Here is a 19,370-nt window from a genome sequence, read left to right on the forward strand (position 1 = left end):
CAGCTACAGCCATCTGACTAACGACAGTAGCTTTAATCCAGCTACAGCCATCTGACTAACGACAGTAGCTTTAATGCAGCTACAGCCATCTGACTAACAAGTTACATGAAAAAAAATTTGTCCGGTGCACGCATCACACAAATTTCACTTACATCCTCTATAACATTTTATGGAGATGAGTGGGCTCGAGTTGAAGCTATTTTTGTGATTTTTGAAAGAACTGGGAAGGCCGAATTATAAATATTTTAATTTAATGTTTCTGTTACTATAAAAATTATTATTTTAGAGTTTCTTGGGGTGCGAATAGTAATTTTGTTCCTGCCTAGAAATGAACAGTTTAACAAAGATACGAAGCCGTAATGCAATTAGAAAAGATTAGGTGGTCTGTTTTCCCGTTAGTATCGGATTTATATATATATTTTATCCTTTATATATTCGTAAAATTCTTTAATATTTTGTATTTATCTATTTTTTATTATTGCTAACAATAAAAACTGTTCATTTTATTCAAATAAACAAAATTAAAGGCAATTTAGAGAAAGATTTTTTAAAAATTTGTTTAAAAAAAACTACTAAGGATAAGACCTGGCTGATATTAAACACCATTTAATTCTACATTGACAAGACGAGTTTAATAATACTCGTTAGTATTTTCGAGAAAATTTGATACAATTACTTAATTTGTGAAAATTTGATTTTATAAAGTGTCCCTTCCGGTCAGTCGATTTCGTCGAAAATCTTGTTATCACATCCGTAAGGAATATGCCAGCCTATGGGCGTAGGCAGGATTTCTCCAAGGGGGAAGCAGGCCTCAGCCCATTACACAAAAGAAACATATATATATATAGTCCATTCTGAAACGTTGGGTTAAAAGAGAGAGATGTAATTCCGTATTCCAAGAAATACCCCCATCATTTTATTTCTACTTCATAAAATTCAATCATTACTTTTTAAATTTTTATTACCTATAATCACAATAAATTATTGAAAATCTAGCATAAACTTAATTATTGTACATAAATACACACAATAAATATAAAAATATAAGAGGTGATTAAGAAGTTTGCTATGAGAGCATCAGCCTTCTGGGATTGCTGGCAAAAATATGAACCACCTATTCTGGGATGGGTTGCGTTCATTGATTTAAACAAATCAATCTATCAAATAAGTTCACTATTTTCTGCCTTTTTTTCTTGGGTCCCAAAAATCTGGGGTGGGGGGGGGGGAGCCGCGGACCCTGTCTATGCCCCAGCGCCAGCCTGAATTACGTAATCTGAGTTTTGTATGACTTTTCGCTAATGTGCTAGGCTGAACACCTACAGTCACACAGATACACAGATCATTTTGCGAGACTAGGTTTTTTGGACTCAGGGGACCTCAAAACATGTACTTCCGTCGAAATATCGAATTCGAAATTTTGCACGATCGCAATACTTTCCCTAACTATATATTCCATATATCCATTTATCCATCCAGGTAAGTGAAATTAAAAATCCCATGAAACAACAGATTGAAGAGTCATAAAAAAAAACAAAAAAAAAACATATTAATAAGAAATGAGATTCAAAAACTTCAGCTAAAACTTTTTTGTAGTCCATGAGTCTTAGATTTTTGGTATAATTTTAACATGAAAATAGATTAAAATGCGCTTTGAGAACATACTTTCATTTTCTTTCCAGGGACATAAAGAATATCAGCGGACACCCATCCGACTGATGACTGTGGTTCGTGTACCCTCAAACAAAGAATGCTATCCAGGCCTTTGCTCCTATTAAGATAAAAACACCTCCATTCTATCTACAGTTACTAATCACAAGAGAATCTTTTCTAAACCTAGTTAAGGGGTCCATAAACGTTAAAAATTGTTCTTAATTTAATTCGTTTTTAAGTGATATATCAAGTGTCGGTATAAATACAACTTGGTTCTACTAGAACAAAACGAAGTAGATATTTATGGCTCAATTTTACTAATAGCTTAGGGTTAAATTTCTGTTAATATCGACAGTTATTGAAAAACTGGACTAGAGCTGCAGAGGAGTATCACGGGACTCCTCCAAGTGGGAACAGGAAATTGAAGGGCATGGTACAAAAACTAAAATTATAAACAATTAAGTAGCAAAGTATTGCCTTAAATCAGGTGTCCAACCCAGAGCACGAGTTCTGGAGGTTTGGAAATGACAGGCGGCCAGCTAGTTGGTTTTTTAATTTTATCAGTCTTGATTTTTATTATATAAAAAAAATAATTGAGTTTTATTAATACCCTCTGCAATTGCAGTACTAGAAATATGGAATGTATTACACAAAACAAATTATTGGAAGATTGTTGATTGACCGTGTGAATAGATGAATGGAATATGGTCCGGGTGCGGTAAAAAAAAAACTCTAATAGTAGAATTATACTATTTTATTGAGCCAACGTTTCGCCCCACGTTGCAGGGCTTCGTCAGGGCTAAAAAAGATACAAACACATAGTTACAAAAGGAAAAAAAAAAAGAGAGAAAAAAAAAACATAAGTGTAAAATAACAGAGGTATAAAATGTAAAAAAGTAAGATATAATAAGAAAAATTAAAGGTTGTAAATAGTAAATGAAAAGGGTAATAGTAACAGATAGATAAGAGAAGAAATATTAAAGAAAATACAAATAAAGAGATGTAAAAATAAAAAAAAAAACACAAATCAAATGATGAGACAGAATGCATACCTGTTTTGACGGCAGTCAAAAACAAATTGACGGTTGGTATTGGGAGGAGTGGGGACGACAGTTATGCCACAATAACGAAACAAATTTTTAAAATAAACAAAGTAAAAAAGTATTTAAATTAGGTGAACAGTAAAGTATAAAATAATGGGATACAATGTGTGTAAGTAATTAAGAAACAAAATATACCAAATGAGCGGGGATACAGAAAAGTGTAAAATATAATAGAAAATTAATAATAAAGTAATTAATATAAGTACACTTAAGAAGATAACACATGAATATAAATTAAAAGATAGATACATGAATATAAATGAAACAGGAAGGATAGTGAATATAAAAATTTTAAAAAAAAATAAAATAAAAATAAATAAATAAATTAAATGAAAAAATAAAAAATGTGAGAATTTAGAAAAAGAAGAAAATGGGCTTCTGAAATGCAGAAAAAAGTGAAAAAAAAAAAAAAAAAAGTATTATGTGGATTTTATTATGTTCAAAATGTTTCGATATGTAAGGGAGATGCAGTCTTTATTAACTTTATGATTGACGGAATTCTCTGTCAAATTTATGCAAATGGACTTTGAGATGAGATGTTTGGTGTGGTTGGGGACAGTGGCAAGAATGGAAGGATTGTCGAAATTAAAAGTATGGTTCAGGTTTAATGCGTGCTCTGATAATTTAGATGCAAGTGGATTGCAGGAGTTGATGTGTTTGTATCTTGTATCTATCTACTATGTGTTTGTATCTTTTTTAGCCGTGACGAAGCCCTGCAACGTGGGGCGAAACGTTGGCTCAATAAAATAGTATAATTCTACTATTAGAGTTTGTTTGTTTTTTACCGCTCCTGGACCATATTCCATTCAAAACAAATTATTATTTTATCTATTCGTGTAATTAAATAGTTAACTCGATCTATTGAAAGATGAGTCCTTATTACAGCTAAATCCTCAATAACTATCTTGGTAACGCATATTTTAAGTAGAAAGTCGCTCGCGTTCGGCGAAGAAGCGAAAGGCAAGGAGATCCCTGGCGCCTTAGGTTCTTCAAATGAAGTGAATACCGCCACGTCACCATCCGTTTAAACTAGAATTGTCTCCCATCTTTTCGTGGAAACTCATACCTCTCCCTCTACTTGGATTAGTAATCACTTCTTTCACTATCAACACATTTCTGATTCGATTCGTGCTGTCTACAGAAGGAGTAAAAATATTTCTGTAAACAAGCGCCTATACTAAATATAAATAATTGTTATGCAGGTGGTACTGTCATGTTAAGCTTCAATATATGAAATCTAGCTTAGGTCGTATATCTGTCGTGGGTTATAATAGTACAAGAGCCCAAGAGGAGATAAAAGGCAGTCATTTCACCCTACTTTTTGATTACTTTAATTTAAACTATGAATTACTAGCAAGAATTTATGAGAATTATTAGAAGCAATAAAAAATCGTTCAAACGTCTCCTTCAAAACATTAAAAAAAAAAAATAATTTTTCATTCTTCTAACTACCTACACTAGAAAACCTAAAAGAACATCATTTAAAGTAGAGTAAATTTGCTAAAATATGAGACCTAATAGAGCTATTTACATTCAATAGTTCTCGATATATAGCTTTTTAAAAAAGAACATTTCATAACAAATGCAAATGAAATTATTATTATTGGTAAATATTGTAGGAAATAAAAAAAGATTGTAGGAATAGTACAAGAGCCGGGGAGAAAAAAAGGCAGTTATTTCACCCCAATTTCTGATTACTTCAATGAAAACTATGAATAATTAATAGTCAAAACTGATGAGTCTGCCAAGTATAGGTTGGGGGAATAAAAAATGATGGCTGTTTCAAACGTTCAATAAAAATTAATTTTTCATTCGGAGCTCTATGTCTTTAAAACTAACAACAATACTAGAAAACCTAAAAGAATATCATTTAAAGTAGAATGAATTTCCTAAAATATGAGACATAATAGAGCTATTTACATCCAATAGTTCTCGAGATATAGCTTTTTAAAAAGGAACATTTCATAACAAATGCACTGAAAAATCAGTAGTTAGTGAATTTATTTTAGAAAAGCTATATCTCAGGAACCTTGCAATGTACAAATGTCAATTAAAAATCAAATTAAAGCTAGTTTAATGTACTATAAAGTGGTTTATAAACGTTTGTCTTTGTAGGAGTAGTAGTTTTTATGATATTTGTTAAAATACATTGATTTATAGTGGTTTGAAGAAAATTTCATGTGCAAAATTTATATTCATATGCAAATATCATAGCATAACAACTACTACCCCTACGAAGATAAGTGCCATAAAACTACTTTATAGTAAGTTAAATTACCTTTATTTTGAGTACTGGCAGACATATGTAAGTCTGACGGTTTCTGAGATATATTTTTCAAAAACCAAAAATATTATCAAAACAACTAGAAAGTAATATTTTGTGAATTTATTTTGTCAAATATGATATAAACTACTACTCCTAAGAAGATAAAAGTTATAAACTACTTTATAGTACTTTAATTTGAGTGCTAGCACACATCTGTACGTATTATGATTCCTGAGATATATTTTTTCATAAATTAAAAGTCTGAACAACAATAAATCAATTTATTTTAGAAAATATCATATAAACTACTATTTAAGTCCAGAAAATATTTCTTATTTGTTTTTATTTAATTAATGATCAAATTGTTTCATAATATATGTTTATTCACTTTTTACGATTCTAACAATGAGATATGATTAATTATTTCAAATAAACAAAATTGAAGGTATTTTAGAGCAAGATATTTTGAAAATTTTAATAGTGATAAGATTTTGCTGATATTAAAACCATTCAATTTATGTACAATATCATTGATAAGAGGCATTTAGTCGAAATCGTTAGAGCCGTTTTAGAGCAAATAATTAAAAAAGTGATTATATGCATACATAATTAAATTAATAGGTATCTCATCAAAATTAAAAAAAAAAGTTGCATTTAATAAAGGTTATAATGACTACCTAATACCATTTCTAAAATTTGTTATCATCTACAATCTTCTTTACCGATAGTTACGTTTCCTTTCACTTAAACACATTTCATTTTGCTTCTTTTTATAAATAATAATTTAAATAATTTTTACAATAAAAATAGTTTAAATAGTGGAACCCTGCTCGAGGTTCGCCATGTTTGACGTTTGGGAACACACAAGCGTATGGATATAGACGTTTATTTCTTTCCTTATTTATCAAGCATTTGTAGATATTTTAAATTTGAGGCATATGGCAAACGTGAAAGCGGATCAAGAACCACTAGTAATGAATGTTATCCTGGTACGGATTGATTTAAGTCCTGAAGACCGTTTTGACAAGAGTTCATGGTTCAGCCAGAACTGCTTCACCCAGCTGGTAAAAAGATGTGACTTCTTCCTCTCCCACCCAGACAATCCTGGAACAGCTACTGTCTAAACGTGATGATGCCTTTAATGAGAAGCAATGGACTAATGTTTCACTACATACATTTGTGTATTTTTAACCAACTTATATTAAATTTAAATAAGTTTTTTAACGACCACACTATGACTGGATAAACTCAGAAACTTGCAACAATATCTAAATTCAGAGAAAATAAATATGGTAACAGTGATCAATCCAAAAGGTAGACTTTTGAAGAATATAAAAATATAATGAAACTAAAAGCACCGAATGTTCAGAACGCCTAAAAGTAATAATTTCTAGAGCTATAACCAGACCAGCTACAGACGAAAATTGAAATTTCGAGAAAAAAAAAAAAAGAAAAAACTTATGTTCAATTTAACTATAGATATATCATTAATCTAATTTCAGATTAAATTAGAAGTTTAGAAACAAAATAAAATTTAATTTTTTATATGAAGATGAATAACAGTTAAGAGAAACCGTTAGGGCTCCTTGACAATAATCTGGAAATAATTTAGTATAAATTATACAAATATGAGAACCTTCTATCACAACAATTGTAAAAATCAATGTTTCTTTAAGAAACGTTTCGAATGGCTATGTCCCGTTCCCCCAAAAAGATAATACTTAGTGAAAACTTATGACTTTTTTTAAAAATCAGATTACCCAACAAACAGTAACTATTGATTTCTATTAACATTTTTCTTATCACCAGTAATTCTCTGGATTGATCTAACAATTAAAAATAATTGTTCACAAGCTAATTAGTAAAAACTCGATTACGCAAGATTAAACAGATAGCTATTTGGCATCAAATGAAAAATCATAAACAAACGTCAACCTTGTTGAAGAGATCTCACTAGCGCTAAACGATTTTTGTAATCAATAACAAAAATTCGTAAAATGACTTGGGGAAATCAGATAGCCAAAGATGAAATTAAAAAGAAATCCATTTTTTAGTGTGCTTGAAGATTTATTGAAAAGAGCAAGAGACATGAACAAAAGGTAGGTAAACTTACAGATTTACACTAATAGAAAACAGAAACTAACTTAAAAATCGGCTTTAAATAATGGCTTAACTATTTTATTGGCATGGAGCAACTAAAACACCAATCATAAAAGATATATTTAACTTACCGCTAGTTGTTTCTTTTCGTATATTCCTAAGTCATATAAAAGAAATATAAAACCGTAACGATTTGTGGTTACAGTTCTATCAAATTATCCCTTTTAAAGAATTATATGTGACTAATCTAAATAATATTTTCTACTTCTTTTAATTTTTAAAGTAATTATTGATATTACCCGAATCGATCGATTGAAGTATATCGAAATCTTACATTTCAATTAAGATACGGTTCCGAGATAAAGCATGAAACAATAACTATATTTAATCTGATGTTAAAAAAGATCTCCGATATGGCAGATCATTTTTGTTTATCCTACAGCCCGCTACTTTTCCTCTGTTTTATCGAGTTCAAATATTGGTCACTTATCAGTGCTTCAAGTTACCAAGTGACAATAAAAAATTGCTCAGTGCTAAGTGTTCTATCCTATCTTCTTGAACCTCTTCTCGAACAACACGCTACAAATAATTATTCTTTTTAAATTTAAACAGATTTGTTTTGTTTTTTAATAACCCAATCAGTAAAATTAGAAGCAAATATTGTAATTATAAATTATTTACGACGATTGGTACGATTTATCTCCAGTAATAGTCGTGTAATAACGCAGAAGCAACTAAGGCAAATGCCTTAGGGTGTCAGACATCGCAGATGGAATTTTAAAAAAACATAATTATTAAGCTATTGAAAAATTCCAAAAAATAAATAAACCCAATTTATAGCCTTATGGAAGATATCTTGAATTAATTAAGTCTTACTAATACTTTATGGTATGCTCTTAAAATTTGTAAAAAAAAAATTGCAGAACACGAAAATTCATAATAATTTGTTGCATTGCATGTGGTATAAGGAAGAGTGACAAAGATATTAAAGTACTTTTTCAAGAAATGGGGCATGATTAGTGTTAAATGTCTCCAATCTAGAGGAGAAATGCTTATGGATTTGTTTGGGGCGTCTTAGCAATTTTTTTCTAGAGACAAATTTTTATTTAACCTCCCTTAAGTTACTGTTTAAGTCATAACTCCTTATTAGATTTTAATTAAAAATAAAACTTTTTCTATTAAATCATGCTAAGAAACCAAGAAAAGAATAATACATTTAAACAATGATTGCATTCTGAAATACTGGGCAGAAAAGGTTAAATTAATTACATTGGTTAAAGTACAGGAATACCATAATCCATAGTACATACAACATACCCTTAAACGATAATAGAATGGAGAAAGACTCGAAGATAAAGACAAATAAAGATGACAAAAAATCAGATTAAGTGTGTGATACTTCTAAAAAATTATGAGAATACTATGATGACTGTGCCTGAGATAAGGAAACAATTAGAGAGGGTTCTCCCTTCCATTAAAAAATAAAGAGGGGTTATATTTAGCAAATTTACTCTGCTTTAAGTTCTTAGTGTAATAAGTAGTTTTAAAGACATGGAAACTCCAAATGATTTTTTTTTTTTTACTTTTTGAAACAACTGTAACTGAAACATTAATTTTATTAATGGTATAGATAAAAAAATAAAAAAAATTGTAATGAAAAAAATATTTTCTCACCAATCTATTTTAAATTAAAATTAACCATTTTATTTAAGGTAAGTAAAAGTAACAACTGAATATGGTCATACAAACCATGAAAACATTATATTGATTTTTTAAAATCTCATACTGCCTTAATGTCAAAAATTAACAACTGCAAACACAATGATTCTTAATCAATATATTTTTTCCATTAGGACATTTCGGAGATTCTTTATCACTCTCTTCAGCTTTTATAATTTTTTTTTAATAAGCACATTTACCTAATTACCTATTCAATAGAAATTTCATAAAATGCTATTTTCATATAAAATAAGAGGATATAAAAAGAAAGGAAAAGTGAGGAAACTATACTGGACCCATGTACTTAGCAGGCATTTCTATTTTGTTTTTTTATTTCAAAATACTTAAGGTTTTCTCAAAAAAATTGAGATTTTCCAAAACTTTTGCAGGTCAGTATACTTCTAATCTTCTCAGAATAAATTGATCAAATGTTCCAGTTTTTCAGGTTCAATAATTTTATTTTAAGTGAATAAAATATGTTTCTTTAATAGAAAAAAATTTGGGAGACACTGTACATAAGATTTATAATTTAAGTACATGGAAGATATGATTTTGTGAAAAGCAAGTTCAAGACACTTTATACATATTAGGTAAAATAAAATTAATATAGAGCCTTTATTTTGAAAAATTTTAAATTTAGTTCCCTTATATATATAATTTAAGGCCTGAGCGCTATTGTCAGCTGACAGGTCAAATCAGCTGATCTACTCGATCAAATGTATATATATGGAGGTGCTCCTTCAATAAAGTTCAATTCACCATTCACCGGAATGATCCCTCCCCATTCTATGTGAGTCCCCCTGCAAACATCCTATCACTGCAATACCGCCTTCAGCGGACCATGTAACTCCAATCTTACAATGCCAAGAGGCAATACAAGATTTGTTATAATTATTGTATATATTTCCTAGGCTGTCTATTTTATATATGTAAATAAATACATTCAGGAGGAAAGAAAAAAAAAAAAAGTTCAGTATTAAAGTTACCATCAAGCGTAGTGTGTCAAAACCCGTTTTCTCTTCTTTTAGTATTATCCTGATCCAGAACAGACTTAAGTGGTACTGAAACCTGGGACCTTTGGAAACTGAAGCAATTTTTAGTCTCAAGAAAAAAATTGTTTTTCTTTCACACTGAAATACTGTAATGGACTACTGAGAGTGGCAGTTCTAAACATTGTGGGTCTGAAATTTAACAGCCCACTTCCAGCTGCAGTCAATCAACCTGTAGCTGCAGAGGGAACCCACCTATGGCAGAAATTCAGCCACTATCTGAAGTCTCTTTAGCACAAGCTCATGCAACGACACTAGAATGGATCAAAGTGGGCACTGCAACCGCTCAAGACTTAAAAAAGGCAGTTTCCGACCTTGAAAGGTATACCGGGAAGACAGGGGAGTTAAGCCATTTCCTAAAAGGGGGTGATCGACTGATTGGTCGAAAAGATGGGAAGACAGCCAAAAACCTGCTTGACAAAGAGGATGCTGAGGCGTTATGGGTAGCAGCCGTCTGCAGGGTGAAAAAAGGTATCCTCAATCAAATTCAAGCTGATGAAGAGACCTGAGCATCATCAAGGCAAGATTGAAGGTGTTTGGAGGCGGACGGTGGGCCCCTGAAGAGGATATATTTATGATGATATGGGAGACCAAGAAACCGAGAAAGTCTAATGGACAGTATGCTGCTGAACTCCTGGCATGCTACAACAGAATTGCTGATAAACTCAGCGAGATGATGGGGACAATCCAGGTACAGGGTCGGATGCAATTCCTATCCAATGTACTAAAGGTTCAGTTGGCAAAAGAGCTGGGGCAGAAGGAGGGAATGCCAATAGAACGTTCCTTCGTAGAGTGTGCATAGGAGCTAATAGAAACAAGTGCCCGGGAACAGGAGACCGAGATAGTCTAATGGGCAGTATGCCTCTGAACTCCTGGCATGCTACAACAGAATCGCTGATAAACTCAGCGAGATGATGGGAACAATCCAGGTACAGGGTCGGATACAATTCCTATCCAATGTACTAAAGGTTCAGTTGGCAAAAGAGCTGGGGAAGAAGGAGGGAATTCCAAGAGAATGTTCCTTCGTAGAGTGTGCATAGGAGCTAATAGAAACAAGTGCCCGGGAACAGGAGTCCCGAATGGAAGTGGAAGAGCCAGGGTGGACTAGGATGAAATACAATCGGCCTAGAACAACTCCCCTGCCTTTAAGAAGAAGAGACAAGGACAGCGGAAGGGAGAGAACACCAAATAGGAACAGAAAACCATGGCAAGCAAAGCCCGGAAACAGCAGCCAGCGAAAGGACCGCAAGTGTCCCGGATGTGGCAAAATTGGGCACCTGGTGGCCCAGTGTTCCGAATTCAGTGTTTCGAGTGCAGAAATAAGGGACACATTGTGAGACAATGTCCCTGTGTGTACTGAAGGCAGAGATCAGACAAGGTGGAACTGATTGATGTTAACACCCAGATTCTGAGACGGAGAAGAGCAACTCACAGAAGAAATGAATCCGCAAGAGATTCAACAGAAGTGTCAGATGTCTCAGAGACTGAAGCAGAAGAAAAGGATCTGGGAAGAGGACAGCGGAGAAGAAGAAACTTATGGAAATCTACCAAGGAAGAGAGAAGAACCAGGAAGGAGATCTGAGTTGTGTAGCAGCAGAGAGGTGACTGCACATTAGTGAATAAGAATGTGAGGAGAGAGTACGGCGGTCTGCCAATCATCCGGGTAAAAGGAGGAATTAGGTGCCTCATAGATACAGGGAGCTCCAATACCACCGTGGATCAAGAAGCACTGGAGAAGCTGAGTGGTGAGAGAGGGTCACTCCATGTCGGGGTCTGTCAATGCCGTCTAGTTACTCTGGGTGGGCCCTGTAGAGAGATTGGATTGTGTAGGTGGGGAGAAAAAGGAGATACCTTGGTGCTGTATGTAATAAGACAGGATGCCCCGTTAATATCGAATGATAATTGGAGTTGATCTATTAGGAAAATTGGGTGCTAAAATAAAGATTACCAAGAGCAAATGGGAAATTAGGATAGGAAGGTAAAGATACAGCTGCCAAAGGATCTTAGGAGATAGAGGAGTATACATAGGGGCAATTAAGCAGGCAAGAGACTGGAGGAAAATAATCTTAAATGAGTAAGATGACATATTTTTCAATGTAGGAGAGTTCCTCGGAGTAACAGGTAAGACAGAACATGACATTCCCTTGAAACAGGATAGGGCAACGGACATAAAGGAAAGGTGATAATCCCAGGCACTCTGGCAGCACATTAGAGAAAAACAGGATAATCTGAGGAGACAGGGGATTATTGTAAACAGTACATCTCACTATAACAGTCTGTTGTGGGCAGTCAGGAAGAAAAGCACACCAGATGAAAACGAAGAAAATATTGAGTGGTGGTTGATTATCAAAAAGTAAATGAGAATACGGTTGATGGAAAGTACCTACTACCACGGTTCGATGATATTCTCGACAGGCTGGGTGGGACAACAATTTTTAGCACTCTAGATCTGAAGGCAGGATATCACCAGATTAAGATGCACCCCAGAGACCAACATAAGACCTTTTTTACTTTTGTGAGAGGCCACAAGTTCACTCGGATGCCTTTCGGCGTGAAAAATGCGCCTATCACTTTCCAAAGGCTAATGGGCTAGTGTTTGAGAGGACTAGATGAATCGGTATGCCAGATATACATGGACGACCTGTTAGTATTTAGCAAAACCGAGACTGAGTAAATACAGCATTTGAAACAGGTTTCTCTACGTATAAGGTAGTTCTGGCTGAAAGTCTCCCATGAAAAATCAGTACTAGGCCAAGCAGAGATAAGTTTTTTGGGACATACAATTTTGAAAGAAGGAGTAAAACCTCATGCTCAAAAGGTGGTAAACCTTACAGAGAATAGCAATGCCAAAAGACATCAAAGGGATCATACGGCTGTTAGGCGCGTAAACTATTAGTAATAGTAATGTTCTTTATTTATTCTGGGATTGATCCCTTAGAATAATATACAGGTGTCAAAATCAGGCTTTAGAGCCTTAGAGTAAGATACAAAATGAAATTATAAAACATCATAAAATAATGAATTTGAAACGATAAAAATGAACAACAATAATTAACAGAATATATAAAATAAGAATAGAATAAATAAAGTAAAACCATATGTCATATCATAAAACATAAGATGACTAGCACTTCTGATAATAAATAAAAAGAAAAAAAAATTAAATACAATTAAACTAAAAAATAATAAATGAAAAGATACAAATTCTGCTAATATATATTGTAATATGCTCTTTTTGAGTAAATAATATATTTTGATGTATAAAGGGTTTTTAATATGTTTATTTTATATATCATTTTAAGATTGTTAATTTGTTTTGTTTATCCAAAAAGCAGGCTAACCAATTTTCATTGTCTATATTAACTTCGTGATTCCAAACAAAACCAAGATGGCGGTACGTATTCTTCAGTAGACAAGTCCATTGAATCAAGGCCATGTTGAGCAGATTCAAATATCATAAAAACTATTTTAATTCTTCCCATCATAATTGAAAATACAGTAAAGTTAAGAAAAAATAGAAGTCAAGAAATAGTGCTAGAGAATAATATTCAGAAAGTAAATCATTTGTAAAAATCCCTAACTGTTGTGCAACAATTGATGTTTACATGCAACATGGAGACAGGTTTTGGTTTTTGGCAGTCATTCGTGTCTGGGGCGCCGAAGAGAAATGATGTCTTCAGGATGAGGAGGTCCTCATCAATTTCTGTCAAGAGGAAGCCATTTTGGACGCTAAGACAAGAACAATAAAAAAAAAGAAGACACCAAGGATCAACGAAAGAAGATCGTGAACTTGGTTAGTTTTGTTATAACTAAAATTTGAATACATTGTAAGATTGATTTTAATTTAATTAAGTGTTAATCATTGTAAATGCCTGTTTCTGATTGCCTAGCAACAATACGCCCTGAGATTAAGAGTCTTTTTATATAATAAAATTTATATTATCTATTCAGTATTAAAGCTCTTAATTAAAACCCAAATTATTCTTTTATATTTGAATTTAGTATAAAAAAGAAATAAATTTCTTTTTAAATAATAATAAATTAAATTATTACAATATATTTACAAGTATTAACAAAAACATTAAATACAGAAAATATATAAACCTTATTTGAAACTTTCAACTGTTATTCTTCCGGAATTGGGTGGACAGAAGGTTGTCGAAGATACAAGACTTGAAGATTGGAAGGGTATTAGAACTACAAATAGAGGAGGAAATAAAATTCCATAGGGAAAAGGAACAGATGAGGAAAGGTCTACCAAAGACTGCAGTGCGATGGGCAGTTGCATATAATTCTGAAAGCCGTGAGGAGGTATTGCGAGAATGCACTGAGAATTTAAATTGAAAGATATCAGAGATGTATGATGGACAGCGGGATCGGATAACATGGTAGAGGAAGGAAGCAAGAAAATATTTACAACGGACGGAGGGGTAAAGCAATTTCAACTATTCATAAAATTGGGTGACAGAGGTTTCCCTGGGGACCCCAAAGATGAATCGTACTAAGCAATTATTTAACCATTTTAATTTTGCATCAAGGTCCCCAGAGACACCCACATGAGCCACAGAGCTATAATCAAAGTGGGGGAATATTAAGGAAGTAACCAGGAGCGTTTTAAATGGAAGTAGGTGACAAAGGTAATTTAAATGCTTTAGGGTGGATTATTATTATAAGGGTACATTATTATTATTATTATTACCATCGGTTTGTGCCAGAAATAGCACAGTACATGGTTCCCCTCAGTAACCTTCGAAAGAAAGGTAGTAAATTGATCACAACTCATAAAATCAGTTTATAATAAATATTTTCATAAGAATAGTAGTTTTCATGATATATGACAAAAGAAATTCACAACAATTTTTTTCATTTTTTGAAAAAAAAATATTAATTTTGTAAAATTTCTATCTCAGGAATTATTGAAAAAATAGAACTCTATTATGGCTCAATTTGAAGCTTGTTAAATAGACTATAAAATAATTTATAATGATATTTCAGCAACTCGAAATTCTTTACAAGTAGAATATGAAAATATGTGATAGCCATTTTAAAAAATCATTTATAATAGACCTAGGTACATCGAGAGAGTGGTAAACTTTTGACCATCATTTTTCAATACATTTTTACATACGAATCCATAGACAGAAATTAGTTTACAATTACTACTAGGTACAACCAAATTTTAAGCTATTTTTATTGGACTAATTGTAAGAGGAAACAGCCTTAACATAGAAATGGAACATTGTTGATCCTCAAATCATAATATGTATTTATTATTCACTATCATGAATGTTGCTATAGTTTCTTTTTACTTTAAAAATAAGTAATTTAGATTTAAGTATTTTATAACCTTTATTTTTTTTTTTTATTTTACAACAAAACCCAAGGTCTATCTATATGTAGTAGAGATATAGAGGAATGCTGTGCTGTGGGCATATGTTGTAAAATGAAAATTCTTGATAAAATTATATATAAAACACAAAAATAAGTGTTGGTTGCTAATTGGATATGTGGCGGTCAGTTGTCATTACTATTTTATTCAATTTTGAGTTGATTGCAAAGCTCTTCAATTTAGTAAAATTAAGGTAAATTTAATTTTTAGCATCCTTTAAAACATTATTACACATTGGATTATTGATTGAATTAATTGGTCATTATATCTATTTAGTATATATTTGTAAATATATAATAAAAATATATGATATTAATTTATAATAAAAATTGATTAATAAAATATCTGGTGTCTCTACACTCTTTCATACACACAAACCGGTTTCCAAAAAATTGTAATAATCTAATTGGTCCTATAAAAATCTATGTAGGAAATTAACCATCTTTTAAATTAGCATTTACAATATGAAGGAGATGATTGGGGGTGCAGTCAAAGTCTCTTTTACCACACTTGTAACCATCTCCTTCATATTTTAAAAAATGCATTCAATCATTTATGCATATAGTATTTAGAATGTTTGGAGGTGTACAGCTTTCAAGTTATAATAGAAATAAACAAAAATTCTAATAGAACCTGCCTAAATTCTACAAAATGTTTTTTTAAAAATATAGGTTAAAGTTCAATAGGCTGAATCTTTACAAATAATAGTCCAAAATCAAAGATTTTTTTTCTCAGGGGATTTAATCACCGTTCGAATGCGAACTCAACTCAAACAGAAACAAAAAAATTGAACTATACACCACTAACATTTACTTTTGTTCATAACTTTTACTGAAGAAATCGAGGATTTCAGTAGCTTTAAAGCTTCTCAGGAAACCTTTCCAGAATAAGGTAAACTGTTTTCAAATTCACATTTTCAGTAGTTTAGAAAGAATATATGAAAATAACTTCTCATCTAAATAACACTTGAAGAACTCAAATTATATAAAGATATCCCCTTTATATTCTTCTTTTAGTCAAGTAATTTTGAAATAAGGAAAAAAAAGGGGCAAGTTTGTTGTTACACGGACAGAAACTGTTGGCCATTTGGACTGAATTGCCTCCCCTCATTTGGGATTATTTTTAAATAATTTTCCTTATTAAAGAGTTTAGTAACTACTAAATAATAAAATATTGAGCCCTTATTAAGAAATGAAAAAACAGGAACTTTTACAACCATTCCCACAATAAAATAACAATTAGAAGCATAATTACAAAAAGGAAATGAAAGCTACTGGTGATCAACTATTAGACTTAATGATTGGATAAAATTATTAGAACCACATAAAAATATAAGTAATATTATACATCAAAGGTTTGATGACTTGGAATTAAATTAAATTTGAAAAAATAGATTATTTCAATTGACATAATGTCATAAGCTACTACTACAACAAAAAAATCAATTAATCTTTTCTTTATTAAATTACAAGAACTATATTCCAGTCATTAAATGCTCAAAAAGGAGGTTTAGATGAACATTGTGTGGAGCAGCCAAAGCTGACTTCAGGGCTTAGCTTGGACTCCTAAAGAAGTGAACATACTTCAAGTTCTAAAATACTGGTGAAGAACCAAAGATAGGGGAGAGAGAGGTTATGTTTTTTTCTTATAACTTGAAAACAGTTAATTGTGGCTTAAAACATTTCATGAAATATTTAAGAGCAATAAATTTTCCTATTTTTTTTTCCCATGTCTGTTTTAGTCTAAAATATGGACATTCCTAAAACAACTTTGAAAAAAAAAAAATCATTTTTTGAATCACCTTTTTGTTTATCATTTTTATCAGTCAAATAATCTCAGAGAAAATCCCTAGCCATACTAAGTCTTATGGATATCTTTATTTTATTTTTTTTTTAATTGGGCTTATCTTGTAATGAATGTGAAACCTCTCATTTTATGGAGAGGAAGTGGAAGTAAAATAATTTTTTTCTTGGTCAATTACAAGAATTCTTTATTGAAAATGATACCTTTTTTTCAAATCAGTATCTTTGATATACATATAATATACATTTCTTAAACTATAACAGATATAACAAAATAATACGAACATTCTTGTAATAAATTTAAAGCTCAATTTTCCACATGAAATATTTTAACCTAGCTTTTGAGATATAACTGAAAAACATACGCTCTCTATCTTCTGCTCTTTACCAATATTATAGGAATTATAGTAAGTTAACCCTCTAAGTAGTCCAAACAGAGCCCTGGAGTTAATTTTGGCACTCCTGCCATTTACATCTAGAACCCTTCATTGACTGCCCTAACAGGGACAATGTAATGAATAATCAAGTATGATTATAAATCTTATGTTTCAGATACTCTTGGTTTAGATAATACTCATGGTATTATAATACCTTCTTCCTTTTATGATACACCCATTGGATCATTAACTGTTTCTCACTCAGATGGATGTCATATTGGAACAAAAATTGTAGCTGATACTGTCACTTACGTAAATGAAGACCATAACAACAAAAATGAGAGGAGATTGCTGTCTAATAATATTATGATTATACTCGTGGCTACATTGTTAACAGCAATACTGATAGTTATTATAGTTAAAAATAAATCTGACATAGATAATTCTGGGAAGAAACCATTTCATAATCAAACAACAACACCATATCCAGAACCCACAATCTATACTTCAACCACCATCACGCCTACAGATGATCCAACTCCAACTTCACCTCCAGATTTTGAAATTATACCATACAGCGACTGGAGCCTCAATAAGAGATTAGAATGCATTAAAAATACCAATGGCTACACAATATCTTTAGAATTGATAAACCTACATAACTGTGAAAGCAGTCAAGATTATTTAATATCATATGAAAACAAATATACTTTAAAACATAATTTTTATATAAGTGGGGATGGTCATGTTTTTGAAGGCTATGGTTGGCAATGTTCTGCAGAGCACAATGAAAGATACAGTCGTTCAGTTGTAAAAATTGCATTCTTTTGCTTATCCAATTCTTCTCACACAACTCTACTAGAAAAATTGATCTTATATGGTATAAGTAAATCTATGTTACACCAAAACTATAACATTCTGCCAGAATGCTGCAGAAATTCTAATACCGGTGTGGTTGATAATAGTACCATGACATATTTAAATAATGAGGCAGGAAGATCTTTTAGAAACCCAAAATGTATAGATTATAACCCACAATGTAATATACTGTATCGTTTATAAAAGAATAGGTTATGTCATCAAAAATGAATAGACTTCTCAAAAAAGCTGTAAAATAAAATTTTGATCTGCTCTGACAACAAATATACAGTAAAATAAAAGTAAAATGGATTGATTCCTGATGGTTGTAGTGAGAGAATTTTATGGCTAGGAAATGTTTCTGTTTGGAGATAAGTTCATTTTTAATGAACTTCAAGGGGAAATCAACAGTTATGACTCCAATTAAAGCACTAATAATAATAGGGCAGGTAACATTCCACAACAGAATATATGGTTCAATAGTAAAGTATGCCCTATTCAGATTTGTTTTTTTATTGCTTCCTCGTCGGGTTGTCCAAACAAGGGACATTTCTCTCGTTCCCACCTTTGCTCAATGAATAAAAAATAAAAGCCAAAATTGTTTTGGTATAATAGTAGAGGCTTCAAAATCATGGTAAAGTCAGACCCACCTATAAGATGGTAACATATAACAACCTATGATGGTAGCGTATAACATTCTGCGCTATGTGCCTACTCTTAAAACTGAAATTTCTAGATAATTACTTTGATCAACTACATAATAAGAGTTGTAAGACTGTAAGTTAGATAATCAATTAATAATAAGGATTTAAGTATTAATAAAAATTCAGGTGGATAGGAAAAATTTAAATAGACTATTTAAGAGCATAAACAGTTGGTCAAATAATTAAGAATGAATTTATTTAAATTTTTTTTAAGAATTTGTAGTTTAACTTTTTTATAATGATTGTCAAAACAGAATAAAAAATGTTCAAATACTTTACTTATTTCATTCTGCACACCTAATAATCATCAGTAATTGGTTAAAATTGTCTATTTTAAGCTCTCAGTTATATAT

The 19,370-nt window shown here is 31.6% G+C and overlaps 2 protein-coding genes across 10 annotated transcripts in view; one reads left to right on the forward strand and one right to left on the reverse strand.

Annotated features, from left to right (window-relative positions):
• The window catches only part of LOC106688587 (uncharacterized), a 30,507-nt gene extending 11,216 nt beyond the window's left edge, over nt 1-19,291 (forward strand). The window contains 2 exon segments of the mRNA XM_067047058.1: nt 17,631-18,523; nt 18,526-19,291. Of these exon segments, the coding sequence (XP_066903159.1) occupies nt 17,631-18,523; nt 18,526-18,573 (941 nt within the window). The 3' untranslated portion in view covers nt 18,574-19,291.
• Nucleotides 1-19,370, reverse strand: part of LOC106688586 (transmembrane protein 117) — a 59,487-nt gene that overhangs the window by 25,945 nt on the left and 14,172 nt on the right. The gene's annotated exons all lie outside the window — the stretch shown is intronic.

The sequence above is a fragment of the Halyomorpha halys genome, unplaced genomic scaffold (assembly GCF_000696795.3).
Source record: "Halyomorpha halys isolate HHAL.00 unplaced genomic scaffold, Hhal_1.1 Scaffold1157.1, whole genome shotgun sequence".
In the NCBI taxonomy this organism is placed as follows: Eukaryota; Metazoa; Arthropoda; class Insecta; order Hemiptera; family Pentatomidae; genus Halyomorpha; species Halyomorpha halys.